General features: G+C 35.4%; 1 protein-coding gene across 1 annotated transcript in view; it reads left to right on the top strand.

Annotated features, from left to right (window-relative positions):
* RPGR (retinitis pigmentosa GTPase regulator) overlaps nt 1-22092 on the top strand; it is a 91207-nt gene that overhangs the window by 16379 nt on the left and 52736 nt on the right. Inside the window, exons 6-8 of the mRNA XM_037821830.1 lie at nt 1344-1493; nt 8128-8286; nt 12512-12667. Coding sequence (XP_037677758.1) covers nt 1344-1493; nt 8128-8286; nt 12512-12667 — 465 coding nt within the window. The remainder of the gene's footprint in view (nt 1-1343; nt 1494-8127; nt 8287-12511; nt 12668-22092) is intronic.

Here is a 22092-nt window from a genome sequence, read left to right as displayed (position 1 = left end):
TACATCCTTTAGACCAGGAAATGGAAACTTTTAGTAAATTGGAGACAACATTGCTGTTTAGTTCTCTTTCATTGAGCCTGTATTTTCAGAAGAGAATAAAATTTTAACTGTAAGTCATCACTTATATTACAATTTTATGCTTATATGGACTTTGATGTAAATATACATTTAGAAAGTAATTGTTAAATCAGTTCTAAGCTGTGCTGTCTATCTACTCCTTTAGATACTCTTAAATATTATCTTTATTGTGTGTTCTGAAAATTATACTGAAGATTGCTGTCGGAAACATCCATTAGAAATCCATTGTGGTATAAGTTGTAAAAATATAGTTTGTAATGGCCATTGCATCTTTCTGCACTGCCTGTCAAAAACTCATGTAAGACATTTTTAAAAAATTTGGGGCCAAGATTAACTTGGTCTCCCTGAAGAAGCTGCTGATATGCTTCTCTGTTCCAACAGGAGAGCTCCGTAACTTACCGTGTGGCTCTGGCTGTCAGGAAAACCAGAGTCAGATCTGTAGCTCTCCCTTTCAGTTTTGTCGACTTTTATGGTTAGCATTTTGGCATCCTTCTCTTGGTTCTTATTTTCAATTTTCATTTTATTTGCTTTATTAAACTACTGCAAAGATTAACAGTTTTAAAATTAATTAAAAGATTTAAGTAACTAAGTACTGATAATTCCTTTCTAAATGTTTTTTCCTGGTTCACTTTTTCTGACCTTGAAACTCTTCCCAGAAAGGACTTAAATTAAACTGTTTTTGAGATGCTATATTTGCTAATATTGCTACTCATTCTCTGATGCTAGATTGTGTTTTCAAGTGTAAATTATTTTTTAAAATTAGTGAAATACATTTCTTTGTTTTTTTTTTTTTTTTCTTTCTTTAAAACATCATTTCCTCAGTGTTCTCAAGAGCAAGATTTTCCAAGCATTTTTGACCTGGGATTTTCCCAAGAGATTGTCTAGTACTGCTCGTGCTATCTTTCAGTTCAGTTGCCAAGTAGATGTTTCAAAGGAGGAAAGCATTTTCCAATTAGAGACATTAGGATAAGAAAAGGTGATTATAGGAAAGGGCATTCTGTTTTTACTTTTGAGTTAAAAAATATGGTTGTGACTAAAGTGACTTACAGTCAAATTATTCTCTGTCCTTTGTCATTATAGAAGCATTTCATAATAGAAATGGAACTCTTAAGTAGTTAGCTGGTATGCATATCTTAGTAGTACTTTTCTTTCAAAACACATCATTTTTCTAAATTAAAAAATAAATGGTCTCTTGGAAATATAATAGCTTGATAACCCTAATACCTTTTAAAATCTTTCTCCCTCTTCTTATGTTTTCTTTTTAGAGGATGGAGAACTTTTCATGTGGGGCGACAATTCTGAAGGGCAAATTGGTTTACAAAATGTAACAAACGTGTGTGTGCCTCATCAAGTGAGCATTGGGAAATCCATCTCTTGGATCTCTTGTGGATATTACCATTCAGCCTTTGTAACAAGTAAGACAGAATATTTCGGATTTTTCATGTTCTCACTCATTTCTAGGTTATTAGTAAATTAATAGTAGAACGATATAACGTACGTTCCACAGTTCTGTAGAAATAATGCCCTGCTGGTCCATGAAATGAAATTATTTTAGTTTTTTTCTGGTCACAGTATCTCTCCATTTCTACAATAAGAGTTTGTAATTTCAAACTCTCTCTGAAATGTTAATTTTTTAAGTGTATACGAGGTCTGTTAGAAAAACTAAAATTGATATGTGAGAAACCCTTTTAAATTTTGGTTCTCAAATTTGTTGGACCGTTTGTCATAAATAAGACCTCTGGACAAGCTGCTTCTATATTTTGACCTACTCTACTCTTGTTCTGATAATTTGCTTTTATTGTTTCAATAAGTAAGTCATAAATTTTCATTATAGGGGCAGGGATAAACACTATAGATGGGAAAAAAGGTCAGTATTGGATATGAATTTCCTTTGGTGGGACTTTTGTCAGCATCCTCAGTTTCTCCCTTTTCTACTTCTACCTTAATGAACATATTTGAAATGTTGGGCTCTATTTTAGTCTACATCTATACTAGTAATGATAGGAGAAGTATGATCACTACTTTCCATCTTACTGATGATTTTTTAGCAGTAAAAACACCTAGAGGAAAAAGTTTTGTGGACTCTGTTAGACATCTCTCTAAACCTTTGTTTTATACATTTACTCTTTATCCATGTACCACAAATTCAGGTTTAGAAAGTCCCCCTGGTCCCCCTTGGATTTATCAATAAATTGGCAGCAGCATGACACCAAGAAGGGCCAAATCCTGACTTTGGTGGCATTGTTTGCTAGTGTATCCCTGGCATCTTGAACAGATTGATAATCTAAGTATTGTTGAATGAGGGAGCAAATGAATGAATGGTTGATCTGTTGCACTCCTTGGGTCATTACCATCTACCACCTTATTGGCTAGCTTGAGGGCTTCTGGGGTTGGTTAGTGGATACTCTCTTTGTTTATGAAACCAAACCAAACAAAACCCACACAAATGAAAAAACAAAGAAATAAAGAGCCCAAGCAAAAACATTGTCTTATATTTTGGTTTTAAGAAACTGCCAGAATCAATTTGACTAGTAAATTCTGCTTTAACCAGTAGGAAAACAAGTAAAATTGTTCATTTAACCAGCAGATGTTAACTTGAACTTGTTTGTTTTTCTGCCTTTTTTTAAAATAAAATAGCTTTATTGCAATATAATCCACATACCGTATAGTTCACCCACTTAAGGTGTGAAGTTGGATGTTTTTTACTATATCTATAATCTGTGCATGCATTGGGCTTTATACCTTAAGAAACTAGGAAGTTCTTTGTGGATTCATTTACATCAACTGATAGAATTTGTGAACTGTGAGCAATTTCACACTAGCCATTATTTTATTATTTTAATTATTTAAAGCAACTTTTCACAAATCTTAAAAGTCACTCAAGCATAAAGGGTTTTACTTAATACATATTTCATGATAGATAATAAAAATGTTTTATGGAAAAAGACTTAATCTCTTTTTTTCTTTGTATGTCGAGTTTAGAGACTATAAAGAACAGTTTAATTCTTTTTAAAAATGCTGAACATGTTACCTAGAAAAATTGATTCTCTTCATGAAAGGGCAAGTCCTATTTCTGATTTCACACTTTCTTTCTGAAGGAGTTGTGTTCCACAACTCCAGACCTGTCTGTATGATAACTAAGAGCAATGCACTGTGGAATCTGTGCTCCTTCGACTCCAGGGCTCCTTGGAATAGTGAAGATTGCACTAGAGACTAGAAATAGCCTTGGGACCCATGTAGTTGAACCCTCCGATTATGATCTCCTGGTTGCACTTCAGAAAATACCAGACAGTGAGTCGTTTCCACTGCCACCAGTTGGTAGGGTATCTCATTCAGAAATAATTTGAGGTGGCATATTTAGGAATGTGTCCACAGGAGAGAAAATGAACACTTATTCTGCCCCTTATTTATACCTATATGTACCCAAATTCACAGTAACTGGGCTTTTATGTTATAATCCTACTTAATGCCCTCAAATTTTCCATTTCCTTCATACCTACAGCCTGATTTTAGTCTTGAAGCTCAGAATGCATTTTAGAGCAATAAGTCAATCAGTTTATTTTGCTATAAATGTATAATGGGAGTACTTGCCTATATATCAGACTGTGTGTGAGGTGAGAAGGAAAAGCAAACCATGTATTTATATGTAGCACTGCTCTGAGAGCTTTTGAAAGAGAGGGAGAATGCCAGTCTTTTGGAAGTAGAATGGCATGTCTGGAGTTACCTGTAAGTAGATTACTCCCAATACTCAGACTTTCGTGTGTATTTTGGCTTTCACGATTTATGCAGAATCAAAAGACCTTCATTAGTTGGAAATTATAAAAGTCCCATTTTTATTATTTGATCATTTTCAGAAAGAAAGGAGAAAAGGTACCCTTAAAATATGAAGAGAATTATATAAAAATATTAGGTCAGGCAGAAAAGCTGTGTGACATATAGCTAATAAGTTTATTGACTTAAATTTTAAACATTAGTTTAGACCTCATGTTCTGGGATGCTAACTTCACATATAGGTACGTCTGTTCCATATTTGCTTCACTTGATGGGAAGTATCTATCCCTTAGATTTCCTAGCACCTGGCTCTTCTCAATTGATCTCACAAGTAAGTTCAGAGTTAAATATTATTGCCTTAAGCATAGCTGTACTGGGCTTTTTCGTGTAGCACATAAATTTGTAAAATACATGTATGTATTTTGAAAACAAAGTCAGGCAATAATTATTAAACATGTTGGTAATGCATTTGTAAAGAGGATAGTTGTATTTAAAACTCCTTACGTATTTTTTAACCTACTAGTGTGTTTTTTTAAGTTCAGTTTTATTGAGCTATATTCGCATACCATACAGTCATCCATGGTGTACAATCAACTGTTTACAGTACCATCCTATAGTTGTGCATTCATCACCCCAATGTATATTTGAACATTTTCTTTACACCAGAAAGAATCAGAATCAGAATAAAAAATAAAAATAAAAAGACACCCAAATCACCCCCCATCCCACCCTATTTTTCATTTAGGTTTTGTCCCCATTTTTCTACTCATCCATCCATACACTGGATAAAGGGAGTACAATCCACAAGGGTTTCACAATCACGTTGTCACCCCTTGTAAGCTACATTGTTATACAGTCATCTTCAAGAGTCAAGGCTATACTAGTGTGTTTTAAAGCGGTATTCATGTTCTAAATTTTATAAAGTATTTAAGTTTTCACATGTTAGAAATAAAATATGGTGAGTTTTCAAGTATCATCCATGATTTCTGTGTCTTTTCATCTGGGATGTTAATGGTTGGGTCTGAACATTTCAACCAGTTATTCATAAAGAGTGAACTAGGCAAATACGGTAGTGAGTATAAGTAAACTAGTTGGAGTTTTGGGAACAGGGGGACAGGTAAGTATGGCACAGTCTTTGGAGTAGAGACATGTCAGGGTGCTTAAGGTCATAATTCTGGGGAAGGTACATCAGAGCAAGGTAGGGAACTTGGAGAATCCAGATTTTGCCAAAATTAATAGGCTCAAGGAAAGTAGAAATAAATTAGATGAAATAAGCTATTTCTGTTATGTATGATAAATTTTATTTTATTTTTGTATATCAATAAGAAAGAGGAGCTGAATTAAATTTTTATATGGATTAAAGGCCCTACCTTCCGCTATTAAAGAAGGCTCTACTGATAGGTACAGGAAATATCTTTTCTAACCCTTTATAGGTAAATATTTTATTTGTAAAAGTTAACTATGTGCGAAATTATTCTGCAGCTTACCGCACACAAGTCTTTGTAAAGGGTGTTTCTTATAACACTAGATGATTAAGACAGTCCTGCTCTCCAGGAGTTTAGAGTTTTCTAACTACAGGATGTATAAAGTTCTGCGGTCTTCAAAGCATTTTCAAGTACAAATATATTCCATTTACTCTCACAATAACTCTGTAGGAGAAGTAGTCTTGTCCCTGATTCCAGATGTGGAGACAAGTTTAGAACACAGCTTTGTACAAGGGGTTAACGATGTAGGAACTGAGTTGCAGAACCAGAATTTGAACCCAGGTCTTCCGACTTCAAAGGCCCAAACAACTTCCACTGGCATGGTTTCTCCCTTTACACATGAGGAAGATGGTTATGTGGTAGCAGCTAATAATGACTGAGCACTGACTGTGTGAGGCACCCTAAGTGCTTTTTAATGTATTGATTCATTTATTCCAATGAAAGAACAACCCTGTGAAATAGGTACTTTTATTCCCATTTTACAGCAATTGAATAACTTGCTTGGTATTGCTCTGTAAGTGTCAGAATCCAGATGCAAATAAGGCAGTCCAGTTCTGTAGGCCATGCTCTTAACCTCCACACAATACCAATAGCTGTAATGTGCAGCAGACCATGATTGGTAACATAGGACATTTGATAGCAGAGCCTTATGTGAGATCAAGGAAGAGAAAGATTATTTCTGCTTAGGGGCATCAGGACATATTTCAGAGATTTGATTAATTTGAGATTGACCGTGAAGGGCGGAAAGGACTTTGGGAGGTAGAGGAAAGAGAGGACGGTCCAGGTAGAGGTTAAAGCATGTGCAGAGATACAAAGCCAGACAAGTAAATAGTGTGTTTGGAGATTATTGCATAGTTGAGTTTGTCTGTAGGTTTGGGCAAGGGTTCCTACGTAAGGGTCAAGGAGCCTAGGGAATCTGAACCCCCAAAATGCTGTGTTAAATTTGGTATGTGCTTTTTTTTTTTGGTAGAGCTTTCATCAGATTCTCAGCAGAGGGTGCTGACTCACACACAGAGTCACTGGCTGGTGAATGTTAGGGTATGTGAATTTTATCTAAAAAAAAAGTCACTGGCATGAGGAGTGGATGGCAATATTGCTAGTGAGGAAGGCTGGGGACCTAGTGTAGAAGGCCTTCTCTAACAGTTTGCAGGGTTTATACTTGATAACTGGTTTTTTAATATGAAATCTCATAATTACACCCTTGTTTTTGGAAGATAAATCTGATGTTGTATAGGCATCTTAGAGAGACTAGAGGTGGGAAAGCCAATTGGAAAACTATTGGCCTAGGTGGAAATTCATGACGGCCTCAGTTAAGGTGCCAGGGTCAGCAGGAATTTATAGACAGAAGAAGAGGAAGAGAGATGCATCAGGACTTTGTAACTAGTTTTGTATGGGAAGTTTTATATGGGAAGAAAGGGAAGGTTGCTGACTGGGGCTCTGAGTTTCAGTGGCTGTGGTACTGAGTATCTCCTTGGTGCCAGTGTTTGCTAAATACTTCATAGAAAACTGTGACCCAGGAAAGTTCATTATCTGTGCAGATCCATGCAGAATATCAGTATAATTGTGTTTGCAATGTTTAATCAACTTTTATGTGGTCCATATCATGGGTATTGGATATCCCACAACTTCCCTAAGTTCTGTGATTTTCTAGGACTCCCAAGATTCAATAGCAGGTTATGCTCATGGCTAAGATTGATTACAGAAAAGGATACAGTGCAAAAGTAGCAGAAAAAGAATATGTATCACAATAGGTTTCCTAGTCCTTCCTACCCAAGGCCACACAGAACATGATTTCTCTTTGGCAGTGAACTACAGGGACATGTGTGGAATGTGTCTGCCCAGGAAAGCCCATTCAAGTCTTGAGGTCCCAGGCTTTCTTGGAGGACTGGTTACTGTAGGCACATGCTGCTCGCAGCTGGCCACACCACTAAAACTCAGAGCCCTAGCAATGAAACCAGGTACACACTGTCAATGTTTGTGCAAAGCAACACTAAGGAGCTGGTAGGCATAGCTCATTGCTCCAAGTATACATAGTAAAATCATCAATCTGTACCATAAAGAACACTTCAAGGGCCGCATTCCCAGGGGCTGGCCAGGGGTTAACCGTGGTTCCCTTGGAAACATGCAAGGCATAAGCAACCAGACTTGCTATGTTCTCTTTCCTCACACCAGAAGCAAATCAATAGTGTTAGTATAGGCACGGGAGTGATTAAATGTCAGGAGTTTCTTGAAATGGGAAGTCTTTCTGGAGGAAGTGTCATCTAGCATAGTAAAATCTGCAGTCTTAAATTCACTTAGCATATTTAACTGGCGTCTCCACACATGAATGAGCTTTTTTAAAACAAGTTTTGTAAAAAGTAATCATTTATTAGACAAGTATTCATCAAATGCTTAACATACAAGGCATTCTGCTAGGTTCTTGTGATACCATGGTGAGCAAGACAAAATCCATGTCCTTATGGGTGCTTAATGTCTAGTTTTTGCTTCAATTAAAAGTAACTGAAAGTAAGATAGTCTTTATGTTTTGTAATACAGCTTAACTGATTTTCAAGTTGTTATTTAGTAATTATAGTGGTGAATTCTTCATGAAGATTGTTGGGGTAGAATAGTGAAGGGGGGAAGAAAATCTAGTTTCATTTCTTTACCATACAGTAAAAATATCTCAAAAAAGGTCAAATTCATTAAGTTGTAATTGTGTCCATTTTTTTTGTTTGTAATGAGAATGTGCACTAAAAAGACCAGTATTTTGTCTACATTTATTTCATCCTCAATCACTGTTCTTTTCCTTCAACAGCAGAGGGTGAACTCTACACCTTTGGAGAACCTGAGTGTGGGAAGTTAGGGCTTCCTGCGGAGCAGCTGACCAATCACAGAATGCCCCAGCTGGTGCCTGGAATTTCCGGGAAGGTGATCCAAGTAGCTTGTGGTGGAGGACACACTGTAGTTCTCACAGGTATGTGTGCAGACTGCTGCTGCGTTCTCTGCTTCTTTGGTTGCTAAGGGAATTTCACCCATTCTCTGAGTTGGCCTTCCATTTCTTTCTGTTAAGATCACCACCTTTTATTCCTGTAGTTAATATACATTTATGTCCTGTGTAAGAAAATTTTAAGTGGAAAAATATGAATCTTATTGAATTGTTTTGGCTAACATAATTGACATTTTCTTGACTGTAACACCTTTAATGATAGCAGATAACATTGTTTTTAGCTCATTTTCAAGGATAAACTATTTTCTGCATGGATTTCATATTTATCTAAAATTGACATTGTTTTTCCTAAAATGCCTTCTTTTGGAGCAGCTCCTCATATTCATGCTGTTTTCTACATGTAGTGGATAATTCTTTTCTTTATGCTACTCACAATCTTTGTCTTTTGCGGTGTTTAAGTACTGTTATAGTAATTCATTAAAAAGTGCTAAGGTTTTAAATTGTAAATGAGGAAAGAAAGTTAGAGCCTTCGTAGTAATGTCACTTTTGGCTTCTGAATTTCTTAACTTGGTAGGACATTTCATTTCTCAGGATTCTAGTCAGTATATTAAAATATACTTAAAAGTTTATAATATAAATTGATGCTCCCAAATTTGTTCAGCATTAGATTTATTTTACTAGATAAGTATTGTAAAAGTAATGCAGTCAGGTATGAATTTATTATGATGATTTTTTGGTCAAAAATAAATGAACTTTTTCTGAAGTCACCACCTGATCTTCAGTAACCCAAAGTAAGTATTCCAGACAAATTTGGAATAATGTAGTCCTCAGATGATATATTTAATTTTGCAAGATGACTGAGCAATTTTGTAACTTCAGATTTGCCTCTTTTGTGTTGTTTTTCCTTAACTTCTTATTCTAGTCTCAGTCATGCTTATTAAGCTCTGGTTTCCCAGAATTACAATTTGCACATGAAATCTTTTCCAAGTTTGAAATACTTTTTTTTCAAAGCCTCCACCCTAAATTTGGAAATAATTCTGAGGTCTAGAATTTTTTAAAATTTTAAAATGAATTTTCATATAATTTTTAAATGATTTATCCTGGGAATTAAACTTTGAAATTAATCTTTATAAATTATCTGAAAATTCACTATAGCTAGAAATGCAACTTATTTTTTATGTATTATGTGTTTTTTCTAGCTTATACGAAGATCATATAAATAATTATTAGGCAATTCAAGGTTAAAATGAAGGGCACAAATGTTGATTATATAATAATAATAATAGGTCACTCAAGTATACATTATAAAAATATTTTTACATAAAATGAACACCAAGATAATCCATGATACTTTTAATTTATACTTACAGTAAAAGATGGACTTGGTGTGATATTTTCTTTTAGTAGTTAAAGACATTTAACTTTCTATGGACATCAAATATTGGGGTTTTTTTTTTTTAAATTAGGAACCATGGTGCCAGATATTGATTCTTCTCTCCAGATTTTTGCAGACTTTTGGCTCTCACAGACCAGTAAGGTTTTTTACAAAAATTATGAGGACCAACAGATGGTTGCCAGCTTCTGATTTTCATTTGGCTGGATATGGACATTACAAAAAATTGCCATCTGTTATCACCATCATTTCATAAAATAAGGGATATTTTCAAAAGAAAATTGAAAGCGAGTGATTTTATGATAAAGAACACTCCCTTTAACTGTATAAATTTATCTGTATGGAAAATTCACTACTTTGCCTGTTTTTCACATTTCTCCATGAATCTGTGAGAGTTTTATTGTGAGCCAACCCTGGTGAGAAACCCTGTGTTCTGGGGCACAAAGTAAACAGAAATATTAAATATTTGGTCACAAGTGATGAAGAATTGAACCCAGAGAGTGTATTGATCATCAGTTTGACTAAATATAAAATTGAACAGTTAAGAGAGTTATGAAATACTTTGTGAGATCTTAAGAAAAGAATAGCTTACCATCTGTTCTGGGTCATTCCCTTCACCAAAGGAAAGGACTTGGATTAGATGATTCTATGGGGGCCCTCCCCCACTTTGTTCTCAGTGTCTCTATAAGTCTGATCTTAAAACTTATTTGAGTCTCATTCATTAAAATATTAAAGTTAATTTGAATTAATTCATTGCTGATGAATTTATTTAAAACTAAATATTTACACATGACCATGCTGTAGTGTAAAAGGATAGGCTAGAAAATACAACTGCTGGTTGCAGTGCTGATAAAGACTGTAGAGTCTCCATAGAATCAAGGAAGTAATGGACTGCTGTTGAGAAAGTGTCAGACTGGAACTTGGGTCACACTGAGGCAGAATAATAAAGACAATCTTGTATGTTATCCACAGCCATTACCAAAAGATAAAAACATCCTGGTTATAAGATGAGGTCCACAATGAAGTATGGATCCCAAGGAAAATCAGAATTTACCTTAATTTTTCCAGATTATGTTTGGAAAAACATAAGGTCTCCACAGGGCAACAAGTAACAAGTTGCTAGTCATGAAATCAAATATGTTCTGTGATATTAGAGCAATACTGATTTGAAGCCAACTAATAAAATGTGTTTTCCTAATAAAGTATTACTTATTAACATTGAATTACAACTTTAATGTCACAAAGGTGATATGATCAAAAATTATATTTGTTGTTATATGGCATTCTCATAGATAAATAGTAGTCTTAAGTCATTAAAAAAAGAGAAACTACTGTCCTACTAATCATCATACTGAGCACCTGAAAGAAAATCTAACTGGGTAACAACAAACAAAGCTTTTGTGATATGATTCATGCTGCCTAAAAAGTCACATGCTAATTAATATCAGAAAGCTCAAGAAATTTAGAATAATTATTGGCCAACTGGAGATGATGGAGTAATTGTTTTGTTTTGTTTTATCCAGTGTTCTACTACTAAATTGAAAATTTAGAATTGGAGATTTGCAGTGTGCTTATTTAATAAACTAGGAGATGGTAGTTTTTACATTAAAGTAGTGATCTGTTTTGCCATTGCCTCTATGTGGTTTCATATCCTAGACATAGCGTATTTTCTTTAAGAAGTGGTATCAACATGTCTTACTTAAGAAGCAAGCATTCTTTACTTATCAGACAGAAAAAGAAATAATGTAATATTACATGACAATAGAGAGTTATATGTTCACCAGTACCCCCCATTGTCAGAATGCGTTGATTAGATGATTACTTTTTAGAAAAAATATTATTTACAACATAATGTCCTATTACATTTCAAAATCTGTGTGAATGTTTTCTCATTTAATCTGCACTCTATTAAATAGGTGTTATTATATCAGAGAATTTAAGTAACTTGCCTATTTGCCACAGCTAGTAATAATGAAGATTTGGGTTCTTGCCTGAATCCAAAGCTCTTGCACTTCCTACTGGTAGCAGGAGTGAATCAACATATTGAACTAAGGAGATGTGTACAAATATAATAGTGCCCTTCCGGATGAGGTAGGCAGCGAGACTTTAAGTGTGTCTAAAAGGGCCCTCTCATCACCACTCATTTATCCTGTTTTTGTGGTTTTCCATTTCTATGAAATACATGAATCAATATTTACTGATTTATTGGAGGTCCTTTGGAATCATTTTAAAAATATTAATATAGAGGAGAGCTTTTTATCCCTTTCTTTCACTATTATTGCATTTCCTGATACAGGGAGCTTTACTTAAGAATAAATAGAGCATCTCTATTATAAGTTTTCATTCTCTTGCAAATTCTCTGAAATTGTGTTTTATAAAGTAAATTATTCCATTAACTGCTTTTCAAGGCGTTGTTCTGTGGAAGATACCCTTCATTATTTTGATTTAAGGCAGCAACTAGAATTAGCTTAATGACAATTGATGCTTTCTAAAGAGATGAAGTGGTGATTATATGGACCTTTCAGGTAGTTCACCCACCTGTATATCTTGCATCATGCGTGCTGCTTACTTAGAAGCAGTATGGGTCATTTATGGCAATTCCTTTTATGGTTATATGCAAAAGATAAAATCAGGCCCATGCCATGATTTTTAAAATTGTGTCCCTTTTCATTTTTCTCTTCCTTCATCACTGGAATGTTTATACTTAATTATTATGCATTCTTATATGAGTGCTTCTGTCAGAGGCACTTAAACTTCATTAAAAACTTGAATGTCACGGTTTTTCTAGGTGTAATGATGACGATGTCTGTTTACATGCAGTCCTTTTCTTGTATTTGACCATTTCCCATTTCCATTCAGAGAAAGCAGTGTATGCATTTGGACTGGGACAGTTTGGTCAGTTGGGTCTTGGCACTTTTGTTTTTGAAACATCAGAACCCAAAGTCATTGAGCATGTTAAGGATCAGAGAATATATCATATTTCATGTGGCGAAAATCACACAGCTTTGATAACAGGTATGCATTAGAATTTGTGTTATATTTTTATAGTAGCCTGGGTATATTTTATTATAAAATGAATAATACGTGGAATAATGTATCTAACTTCAGCATAGGAGTTACTGATCATGAAAAATGGAATTCATTGTTTAATATTTAAAAGTACAAAGTTGTAAACTCATTCTTATTCTTTTAATTTGCTTTAAAACAAATGTAAATGATCCCAAGGGTTAGAACCTCAAAATATGTGAGTGCCCTCAGAGGTAAGGTTGCTGAAAGCTGGAGTCCTTTTGAAATTTGTATCAATTTGAAAGCTCTTAACTCTGCTCAGGCCAGAAGGAAAACTCCCGAGAAAAAGACTTTATTTTAAAACATTTTCCCTATTCAATCTGACAGGACTACATTCAGGCCGAATAAATTCTCCTGGTGCTTTTGCCACCAGGAGATGCTTTCAGGAGTGACTCCTCCCGTTTCCACAGTGAGAGAGAAAAGGGCACCTCAGAGTCCACTATGTGAATTTACATACCTGAGTACTCCAGATCTTCAGCTCCATACTTTCTCATTTATTCAGGGAGAAGATTCTTTGGGCCAACTTCTCAACCTCAGAAATTTCGTCCTGCAAGTGTAGGACCCAGTAAAGCTTCTATCCTAAAAAATTGACATATTCCACAATTTTAATTGCTTAGGAAAGAAAGGATCTATAATTTCACTATTTCTAGCTTATATTTCAATCTAAAAATGAAGTATCAAAAAGTCAGAAATCTTTCTAGTATTTTGAAATAACCTAGCTACTGGTATTTCTACTTTTTCTCCCTTTTTTTTTAAAAAAGCCACTGCTATGGTAGGACTCATCTAATCGTATGTGTTAGGAAAACTAGGAGTTGGCAAATACAAGGTACTACCATACACTCTTTCTTCTTCCCCAAAGAACCCTTCAGAGAAGACTACCTGTCCCTTATTCAAATATTGCTGTCCTTCTTAATGTAGCATGAAATATAACTTATATAGAATGTGAAGAAGTATTATTCATTCATAGTTCCAGAAGAGTTGTTGATAAATGTTCCTTACCATGGAGTCATGCTCGTTACCATTTTTCATCAACTCTAAATTGACATTGATGATAAGTACACACTATTTTTAAAAGCATCATCCAACATACCAGTTAGATTGTTTAGTTAAATTCCCATAGTATTTTTCCTCCTGACTAATTAAGTGATAGCACAAACAGTTGAACATTAACTGGGTTTGCTTTTTTGCTAATTTTTTTTTCTCCAGGACTAATGATAGGTGTGTAGTGAGTTATCTGTAAATGCTTGCCAATTCTCTAATATAGCCAGTAACTTAAAAGGCTCTCTCAGGTTTAAGGTGCAATCAGGGGACTTGGATCAGTGTTTATTTTTTTTCTGTCTACAACCACTCAAGTTAAAAGGTCAAACCTTTACAAACATTTTTGATAAAGTTATCAGAGTCAAAGAAGGAAGAAGAAGGAATAAAGGAGGAAAGAAGTATATATATATATTTATAAAGATATATATGTATAAAGAAAGGAAATAAATACCTAATAATAATTATACAAAAGAGTCTAAACACTGCTTATTGTTGGTTTATAATGAAACTATCTATTTATTTAATTAGTTTTTATTAGAGAAGTTGTGTGTTTAGAAAACAATATGTACAAAGTACAGGATTCCCATCTATCTCCCCACCCCAACACCTGACATTGGTGTGAAAATTTGTTGCAATTGATGATAGCATTTTTAAAATAATTGTACTTCTTTTAAACAATAGTTACCTTTGTTAAAATTGATGAAAGATTATTAAAATTGTACTATTATCTATATCATCCATAATTTGCATTCTGTGTATTTTTTCTATATAATACTCTAGTATTAACACCTTGTATTAGTATTGTATATTTATTATAATACATAAAAGAACATTCTTATACTTGTATTATTAAGTATAGTCCATTGTCTACAAAAGGGTTCAATATGTTCTACAGTCCTATATTGTCTTTTAGTTCTAGTAATATATATATCCTAAAGTGTCCCCTTTTAACCACATTTCCCTCTGTAGTTCAGTGCTGTTGATTACACATGCAATAAGGTGCTACGATCACCACCATCCATTTCCTCAACTTTACCATCAACCTAAATAGAAATTTTGTACAAATTAAACATCAAGTCCCCATTCTCTAACCCCAGTCTATCTCCTGGTAGCCTATATTCTAGATTCTCTTTGAGTTTGCTTATTATAATTAATTCGTAACAGTGAGATAATACAATATTTGTCCTTTTGTGTCTGGCTTATTTCGCTCAACATAATAGCCTAAAGGTTCATCCATGTTGTCACATGCATCAGGACTTCATTCCTTTCTATGGCTGAATAATATGCCATTGCATTTATATACCACGGTTTGTTTATTCATTCTTCAGTTGATGGACACTTGGGTTGCTTCCATCTTTTGGTAATTGTGAATAACACCACTATGAACATCACTGTGAAAATATCTGTTCGAATCCCTGCTTTCAGTTCTTCTGCGTATATACCTAGTAGTGGGATTGCCAGATCATATGGTAGTTCTATATTTAGCTTCTTGAAGAACAGCCAAATTGTCTTTCACAACGGTTGTACCATTTTACATTCCCACCAGCAATGAGTGAATGTTTCTATATCTCTTCTCTCCAACATTTGTAATTTTCTATTTTTTTAATAGTGGCCATTCTAGTATCTCATTGTGGTTTTAAGTTGCATTTCCGTAATACCTAGTGATGTTGAGCACGGTTTCATGTGCTTTTCAGCCACTTGTATATCCTCTTTGGAGAAATATCTATTCAAGTCTTTTGCCCGTTTTTTAATTGGGTTGTTTGTCTTTATATTGTTGAGTTGTAGGATTTCTTTATATATTCTAGATATTAAGCCCTTATCAGATATGTGGCTTTCAAATAATTTCTCCCAGTACATAGGTTGACTTTTTAATTTCTTGACAAAGTCCTTGGATGCACAAAACTTTTTAATTTGGTGGAGGTTCCATTTATCTGTTTTTTTGTTGTTGTTGTTGCTTGTGCATTGGGTGTAAGTCTAAGAAACCGTTGCCTACCACAGGATCTTGAAAATACTTCCCTACATTTTATTTTAGGAGTTTTATAGTCCTAGTACTTAAGTTTAGGTCTTTGATCCCTTTTGAGTTGTTAATTTTGTATATGGTATGAGATAGAAATCCTCTTTCATTATTTGCATTTGGATATCCAGTTCTCCCGGCACCACTTCTTGAAGAAACTTTTCTTACCCAGTTGAGTGGATTTGGCAACCTTATCAAAAATCAATTGGCTATAAATGTGAGGGACTGTTTCTGAAACCTCAATTTTATTCCATTGGACAATATATCTTTATGCTAGTACCATGCTGTATTAACCACTGTAGCTTTGTAAGATGCTTTAAAGTCAGGATGTAAGAATCCCCCAATTTTGTTCTTTTTCAAGATGTTTTTGGTTATTTGGGGCACCTTACCCTTCCAAATAAATTTTATAATTGGCTTTTCTATTTCTGCAAAGTAGGCTGTTGGAATTTTGATTGGGGTTGCATTGAATCTGTAAATCAATTTGGGTAGAAATGACATCTTAATAATATTTAGACTTCCAGTCTATGGACACGGAATGTTCTTCCGTTTATTTAGATCTTTGATTTCTTTTAGCAATGTTTTGTAGTTTACTGTGTACAAGTCCTGTACATCCTTCGTTAAATTTATTCCTAGATATTTGATTCTTTGAGTTGCTATTGTAAGTGGAATTTTATTCTGGATTTCCTCTTCAGATTGCTCATTACTACTGTATAGAAGCACTGCTCATTTTTGTGTGTTGATCTTGTATCCCACCATTATGCTGAACTTGTTTATTAGCTCTAGTACCTTTGTTGTAGATTTTTGGGGATTTCTATATATAGGATCATGTCATCTGAAAATAGTGAAAGCTTTGCTTCTTCTTTTCCAATTTGGATGCCATTTATTTCTTTTTCTGGCCTAACTGCTCCAGCTAGAACTTCTAGTACAATGTTGAGTAACAGCGATGACAGGGGTTATCCTTGTCTTCTTCTAGATCTTAGAGGGAAGGGCCTTCAGTCTTTCACCATTGAGTACAATGTTAGCTATGGGTTTTTCACATATGCCCTGTTGCAGTTTGCCAATGCTGCCGTTATGCAAAATACCAGAAATGGATTGGCTTTTATAAAGGGGATTTATTAACTTACAAATTTACAGTCCTTGGGCCACAAAATTGTCCAAACTAAGGCATCAACAAGAGGATACCTTCACTGAAGAATGGCTGATGGTGTCTGGAACACCTCTGTCAGCTTGGAGGGCACATGACTGGTGTCTGCTGGTTCTTTGCTTCCGGGTTGTGTTTCAAAATGGCTTTCTTGAAAATGTCTCTGGGCATCATCTCTCTTAGCTTCTCTTAGCTCTCTGCTTGGTTCTCCTGGAGCAAACTCTGGGCTTCATCTCTTAGCTTAGCATTTCCAAACGTCTTTCTGTCTGCATCTCCAAGCATCTCCAAGCATCAGCAAGCATCTGGGTCCTCTCTTGAGTTCTCTTAAATTCAAGATCCACCCTGAATGGGCAGGTTCCACACCTCCATGGAAATAATTCAATCAGAGCTTTCACCCTAATCAACAGACTAATCAGTTTGCATTAAAGAACATGGCTTTTCATGGGGGACACAGTATAGGCAAACCAGCATATGCCCTTTATCAATTGAGGAAGATTCCTTCTATTCTTATCTTTCAAAGTGTTTTTATCAAGAAAGGATGCTGGATTTTGTCAAATGCCTTTTCTGCATCATTTGAGATGGTCATCTGGTTTTTTCCATTCATTTTGTTAATGTGTAGTACATTAACTAATTTTCTTGTGTTGAACCACCCTTGCACATCTGGGATGCAACCCAGTTGATCCTGGTGTATACTTCTTTTAATGTGCCATTGGATTTGATTTGCAAGTATTTTGCTGTGGACTTCTGCATCTATATTCATTAGAGAAATTTGTCTGTAATTTTATTTTCTTGTATTGTCTTTATCTGGCTTTGGTATTAGGGTGATATTGGCCTCATAGAATGAGTTAGGTAGTGTTCCCTCCTCTTCAATTTCTTGGAAGAGTTTGAGCAAGATTGGTATTAATTCTTATTGGAATGATTGGTAGAATTCACCTGTGAATCCTTCTGGTCTTTTCTTTGCTGATAAATTTTTGATGAATGATTCATTCTCTTTACTTGTAATTGGTCTGTTGAAGTGTTCAATTTCTTTTAGTGTCATTGTAGGTTGGTTGTGTGTTTCTAGAAATTTGTCCATTTCACCTAGGGTATCTAATTTGTTGGCATACAGTTGTTCATAGTAAGGTCTTATGAGCCTTTTTATTTCTGTGAGGTCAGTAATAATGTCCCTTCTCTCATTTCAGATTTTATTTTTTTTGCATCTTCTCTTTTTTTTTTGTCTAGCTAAGGGTTTATTGGTTTTTTTGATCTTCTCAAAGAACCAACTTTTGGTTCTGTTGGTTCTCTGTATTGTTTTTTTTGGTCCTCAATTTCATTTATTTCTGCTCTAACTTTTGTTATTTCTTTCCTTTTATTTGCTTTGGGATCAGTTTACTGTTCTTTTTCTAGTTCCACTGGGTGTGTAGTTAGAGCTTTGATTTTAGCTCTTTCTTCTTTTTAAATGTATGCGTTTGGGGCTGTAAGTTTCCCTTTCAGCACTGCCTTCACTGATTCCCGTAAGTTTTGATATGTTGTGTCCTCATTTTTATTCGTCTTGATATAGTTACTGATTTATCTTGCAATTTCTTCTTTGACCCACTGATTGTTTAAGAGTGTGTTGTTTAACTTCCATATATTTGTGAATTTTCCAGTTCACTGCCTATTACTGATTTCCAGCTTCATTCCATTATGGTCAGAGAAGGGCTTTGTATAATTTCAATCTTTTTAAATCTGTTTTGACTTGTTCTGTGACCCAACATGTGGTCTATCCTGGAGAATGATTCATGAGCATTTGAGAAGAATGTGTACCGTGCTGTTTGGGGTTGCAATATTCTGTGTATGTCTATTAGGTCTAGTTCATTTATCATATTATTCAAGTTCTCTGTTTCCTTATTGACACTCTGTGTAGATATTCTGTCTACTGTTGAGACTGGTGTATTGAAGTCTCCAACTATTATTTTAGAGAAATCTATTTCTCCCTTCAGTTTGGCCAGTGTTTGCCTCATGTATTTTGGGGCACCATGGTTAGGTGAATAAATATTTATGATTGTCATTTCTTCTTGGTGGATTGCCCCTTTTATTAACATATAGTGTCTTTCTTTGTCTCTTCTACGAGTGTTGCATTTAAAGCCTGTTTTGTCCAATACGAGTATGGCTACCCCACCTCTTTTCTGGTTACTGTTTGCATGGCCTATCTTTTTCCAGCCTTTCACTTTAAACCTGTTTGTGTCTTTGGGTCTAAGGTGAGTCTCTTGTAGACAGTATATAGTTGGATCATACTTGTAAAAATACCCATTCTGCCAATCTCCGTCTTTTGATTGGAGAATTTAGTCTGTTAACATTCAGTGTTAATACTGTAAAGGCAGTATTTACTTCAACCATCTTATCATTTGGTTTTTATATGTCATAATTTTTTCTCTCTTTTAGTCTTTTAGTTATTCGTACTGATAATCTTCATTTCTACAATCCAAGCCTCTCTCTCCTGTCTTTTCCTTTCAGCCTGCAGAATTCCCTTTAGTATTTCCTGTAGGCCAAGTCTCCTGTTGACAAAATCTGTCAGTTTCTGTTTGTGAATATTTTAAGCTCTCCCTCATTTTTGAAGGACAGTTTTGCCAGATACAGAATTTGGGGCTTGCAGTTTTTCTCTTTCAGTACATTAAATATATCATACCACTGCCTTCTGGCCTCAATGATTTCTGATGAGAAATCAGCACTTATTTTTATTGGGGTTACCTTGTATGTGACAAATCCCTTTTTCTCTTTCTGCTTTCAGGATTCTCTCTTTATCTTTGGCATTTGACATTCTGATTAGTATGTGTCTCAGAGTAGGTCTATTAGGATTTATTGTTTGGATTACATTGTGCTTCTTGTACATGTATTTTTATGTCTTTCATAAGATTGGGGAATTTTTGCCCATTATTTCCTCACATATTCTTTCTGCCCTTTTTCTCTTCTTCTCCCATGACACATCTGTTTGTGCACTCCATGCTGTCATTCAATTTGCTGAGACCCTGCTCAAGTTTTTCCATTCTTTTCTCTGTTTTCCTATCTGTAAGATTTCAGTTGTCTTGTCTTCTAGTTCACTGATTTTTTCCTTCTGCCTGTTCAAATCTGCTGTTTTATGCTTCTAGTGCATTTTAATCTCTTCTATTGTGCCTTTTATTCCCATAATTTTTGTTATGTTTCTTTTTATACTTTCACATTCTTCTTTATTCTTATACATTGTCTTCTTAATATCTTTTACTCTTTAGCCATATTTTCCTTCATCTCCTTGAATTAATTTAGGAGATTAGTTTGAACATCTTTGATTAGTTGTTCCAAATTCTGTCTCCTTCAAAGTTTTAATTTGTTCCTTTGTCCTGTTTCTTAGTATTGCTTGTAATTTTTTGCTGATGTCTAGGCATCTGATTATTTTGATGAGTTTTTTCTGAGTGTCCATTTCTCTCTCTTGCCTAGTGTTTTATTGTTGATTGGCTTTATGTTAAAGCTCTTCTTTGATGCTTAGTCTGCCTTAGTCTATACCTTTAAATAGCCCATGTTTAACTGATAAGGTTTTTTCAGCTCTTCTTCATCTTATTCTTGCTTGGATTTGTGGTACAGTTTTTAAGATTGCACTTTTTGTACAACTGTTTCACCTCCAGGAGAAATCTTCCTTTCCTCCATTCCTTCTCTGGAAATCTTGATCCGTTCTGTTTGTTTTAGTTTTGTCTCTGTAGTTTTTTACACTCTTTTGATTCTCTCTAGCTGCTTTTATACCTGGAGGGCAAATTCTGGGAGGAGGGTCACCCAGGAGAGGACTTTTCCAAGTGAGTATTTCCCAGCCGAAACTGGGTCAGGGACCCATGAAGGGAGGCAGACTGGCTTCAGTGTGCCCTGGGGAGGGAATCAGGAAAGGTTCCAAAGGCTTCTTTGAAGGCTCTCCAAATTTGTGTTTTTCTGTCCTTTCCAGCAAATGCAGCCCTTCAGCTAACTGTCCCCCAGATCCCTGAGGAAGCACTGTGAATTTAACTCCGTACCACCTTCACCTTTGCCGGGGCGGGGTTGAAACCATGGCCGCCACGGTCTTTTTCTGGGGCAAGTTGAAACACGAGCTCAGAGCTGAGACCCAGCAATCTGAATTCACTAATCAAAAGCTGTGATCAGTAATCTGCTATGCCCAGCTCTGTTATTGTGAAAGAGGATTTACATGTCCCTTTTTGTTCTCTGTGAGCTAGCCAGGTTTGGACTCCAGGTGTCCCACTGTGAGAGTCAGGGATGGGTGCAGGCAGCTGCTGCTTGGAGAGAAAAACTCCCTGTTCTATATTGTAGTTTATCAGCCTCTTCCACTCCTTCCTGGATTCTGTGCAGTGTTCTTCTGACCTCTGGCGCCCCATAACAGTTGCTTCAGACAGTTCCTGCCTGTTTATTAGATGTTTTTTTAGAAGGACTGAGTCCTGGAGCTCCCTACTCTACCATTTTCCTTGGAAGTGGGAAACTATTTATTTTTGTACATTAATTTTGGAATTTGTCACCTTACTGATTTCTAATCATGTATTCTCTTGGGTTTTCTTAGTAAGAAATCACTTTTGTCATCTTAAATCAGAAATCCACAAACATCATCCCATCATTTCCTTAAAGTCATTCATTTAGTCTTTTGTGGCCCTTAAGATAGAGTTTGAAATCTTTACTATGAACTAAAAGGACTCTGTGTGTTGTGGTTCCTTTTTACCCCTCCAGATTCATCTCTCCTCTTAGTTCTCTCTGCTCCAGACACATTGGTCACCCTTCAGCTTCCTGACTGAGCCATGTTTTCTCTTAATTCAGGGCCTTCGTATGTGCTACTGATTCTTCATGGAAGATTATTTGCTCCCTTCTTCTTGTAGCTAAACCCTACATGTCTTTTATGTTTCAGTTTGAAAGCTTTCCCTAATCCCCAGTATTGAGGGAGAGCCCCCTCCTATGCACCTATAGTGGCACCCTTTACTCTGGTTTCTGTGGCACTTAGCACACTTGAGATGGAGTTATGAAGGAGGGGCTTGAGAAGAGGAGCGAGGGTTCAGAATTGCTGCTACTGCAGAGAGCAAAAGGATTAACTGTAGAGGAGCGACCAAAATACTCAACATCATCAGGGACCCAGTTAAAGAGGGGACCCAAGTGTTGGTAAAGGGACTGACTAGTCCACATTGTTGGTTTATGAAATTTTCTTCAGGAGTGTTCTACATACAG

This window comes from Choloepus didactylus, chromosome X (assembly GCF_015220235.1).
Source record: "Choloepus didactylus isolate mChoDid1 chromosome X, mChoDid1.pri, whole genome shotgun sequence".
Classification (NCBI taxonomy): Eukaryota; Metazoa; Chordata; class Mammalia; order Pilosa; family Megalonychidae; genus Choloepus; species Choloepus didactylus.
This window is presented reverse-complemented; position numbering and strand designations above follow the sequence as displayed.